We start from the raw sequence: 2,917 nt of genomic DNA, 5'->3' as shown, positions 1-2,917 counted from the left end.
TGTCATGTTTAGAAGATTTCATTTTGTTTATTCGGTTATTTGTTCATTCATTTATTCTGATTAATCTCTTCATTGTTTAGAGCAATCTTTTATTATAATAAAAGTTATTAACTTTCTGCTATTCATTTTGTTACAACTTGTTATACTTGTTCCAATGAAAAAACTTTGATGTTTACATTCTATGCGAGTGCCAAATTGCATGTAGGCAATCTTACTTCCGGTTTTCATAGAAAGCATGTGTATTTGCCTTCTCTATTGTTAAATTAGGTTTTCTATGAGGTAGTTATGTGTTTAAGTATACGTATTTGTACATGTAAGCCTTATATTATGCTTCTAGCAGCGATGATGATGTGGAGATTGTGCTTTAGATGTGATCACGAATTTTTGAAGGTTATCTATGGCAATGTATGTGTTTATGATCCAGTGACTTCATTATGTACATCTGGAGTTAGACATGTGGCTGGAATTGAAAGATTTTATGACAAAACATAAAAATGCTGATGGATTTGTTTTAAAATAGTTTTCAAGATCACAAGCATTGATTTTGACAAATTGTTGTTGTTGTCACTTCTCGCTCTTGAAATGGTTGAATTATTTACTACAGCTTAGTTATCTTTTTCAGAAATTTTTTCGTTTATGTTTAGATGAGTAAATTTTTTTTTTTATGCCATGATGGTCATCAGTTTTCTATTTTAACCCCTTTGTTCCACTGCATTAAAATTCCAGTTGTCTATATATATAATATGAAGTTCTCATATAATATTTCCTGTATAGTGCACAAATTTTCCTAACATCATTGCAACAAAAATTGAGGATAAGGGTAGCTTTTCTCGCTGTAGAAGGCACTAAGTTCGCGGATCCAAGATTGCTGTTCTGGCGAGGTGCAAAAATCATAGGAAGAGTAGGAATCATTTTTGACATCAGGTCCTGATAAATTAATTTACTTTCATGTATATAAATTCATTAATTGTGATAGATAACCTTCAAAATTTGTGATCTCATGTTTTTATAAATATATAAACATAACAAAAATGGATAATGGTGTTTATACGTAAAAGATATTGCATACCATCATCATTCGCAAATATACTTTTTTGAGATAATCCTTATAATTTTGAATGTTTAGAAATGAAATCACCCACCTCTCTTTAACTAGAAGTTCTAAACTAACTTTTTTGCTTAAAACCTATAAAATAAAACGAATGGAATTTGTGTGTGTGTGTGTGTGTGTGTGTGTATAAATAACGCAAATGGCTAACTAAAAAAGCAACAATTCCGCTCCCAGTGCACCTGTTCTTCACTCTTCACTCTTCACTCTTCACTCGTTACTACAACCTAATCAATTTAAAAATAAGCAGATACCAACATAGGTAAAGACAAACAAGTCAACAATATAAATCAATCTCATCTAATTTAGAATTTTGCAGCATGGTCACATATTTTTCTTTGTTATGCCAATAATAATTGGGAAAAAGTATACAATAGGAGAACAAAACTACTACAAAATCTTCAATGAGAAGTCATTTCGAAAAATAAAAAAAACTTCCAGCATGTATATATATGCGCCATATCCCTCTCCGAAGTTTCATTCATTCCTCTAAAACCCTAATCTAGTTCTTGAGAAATCATAATTGCCATGGATTTTTCTTGGATTGCCCACCTGTTCTTTGACTGCTTGTAGAAGTTTTGGATGCCTGCGAAAAGAAAAGAAAAGATGAAATGGTTGAACCAAACATAAATCAAAATTCATAACAGGCTGACCATGCGAAGGGTAAGCCAAGAAAAATTCATAGATTTCGTCTGGACATACTGATTTAAGTTTCTTGGTTTTCCCTCGATCCTGTTCTTCGGAGGCTTTAATTTATATATTCGGACCATCCAATGATGTGTTGTAAATACCTGCATCAAAAGCAACAATATGATGATAAAATCATATACTCATTTATCGAAAACAAATATAAACTCAGGTATTCATCTTACCTCTTCAAAATGGGTCAGCTTGAAGTACTTCTTTCCAATTTCTGTCCTTCTAACTCTATCAAATCCTTTGCCGTCTGTCTCCACAAACCTGTGAAAAAAAGGCCGCTCGAGTAAGAATATACTGAGATATTAAATCAAGTAGGTAAGCAGGGAAAGGGCTGTGCTGACCTGTAATAGGAGAGCTTGTACATGAGGCAATTTAGCATTGTTGGAGTTGCATGAGAATCAATTCTGTATTGGCCATCTCTCTGATTTTCATAAAAAAAGAGAACACAAAGAACATCACAATCTACAAACTATAAAAGAAAAAAAATTCTTCTATCTCTACGCATGAGTTCTTTAATAGATAAATATTACTAAGGTAACCACAATTAATATATAAAACACATCAAACACACCAAGTGATCTTATATAATCAATCCAACAGCTTTTTGTCCACAAATGAATGAGTGTGAATGATGAACTGAAGAATTGTATTTCCTAACACTAAAGTTACATCTGGTATTTGAGAAAACCAATTAGACAAAAACAGAGGTTTCAAATCCAAATGTGGCAATGCTTGACATGGTATAGTATAAACTTACAAGGTAATCAGGTTCTTTGATGTGAGGAAATACACCACCTCCAATGCGAACCATCCAGAGGAATTTGTTGATATCATCACTTGGGTAGCCAACAAGACCTGAGATGTAAATAAATGGGCTATGCGTAAATTTGGAAATGATACACTAATTTCCTAAATCACAAACACCAACCTCCGAAAACAACAAGAACATATTTAACATCCAAGGAATTAAAGATCTCCCAAGCTGGTTTCTCAGGTGAAGACATGGCAGTGCCAACAGTTGCAATATGGGTGTTGTTCCATGTGTTGTTATCAACAATGACCGTGTGATTGGCCATTGCAGTTGTTTGGTATCCATAACCTACCAAGCAG

General features: G+C 33.1%; 1 protein-coding gene across 1 annotated transcript; it reads right to left on the bottom strand.

The window, feature by feature from the left end:
- Positions 1 to 1,407: 1,407 nt before the first annotated feature.
- On the bottom strand, positions 1,408 to 2,898 carry LOC120259133 (dolichyl-diphosphooligosaccharide--protein glycosyltransferase subunit STT3A-like). Its single transcript, XM_039266676.1, has 6 exons — positions 2,736 to 2,898; positions 2,565 to 2,662; positions 2,149 to 2,228; positions 1,981 to 2,068; positions 1,811 to 1,899; positions 1,408 to 1,694 (listed from the first exon to the last, which is right to left on the bottom strand). Exons 1-6 carry the CDS (start codon positions 2,881 to 2,883, stop codon positions 1,598 to 1,600), a joined length of 600 nt encoding a protein of 199 aa, XP_039122610.1. The 5' UTR covers positions 2,884 to 2,898; the 3' UTR covers positions 1,408 to 1,597.
- Positions 2,899 to 2,917: the final 19 nt, after the last annotated feature.

The sequence above is a fragment of the Dioscorea cayenensis genome, chromosome 4, assembly GCF_009730915.1.
Source record: "Dioscorea cayenensis subsp. rotundata cultivar TDr96_F1 chromosome 4, TDr96_F1_v2_PseudoChromosome.rev07_lg8_w22 25.fasta, whole genome shotgun sequence".
NCBI lineage: Eukaryota > Viridiplantae > Streptophyta > Magnoliopsida > Dioscoreales > Dioscoreaceae > Dioscorea > Dioscorea cayenensis.
This window is presented reverse-complemented; position numbering and strand designations above follow the sequence as displayed.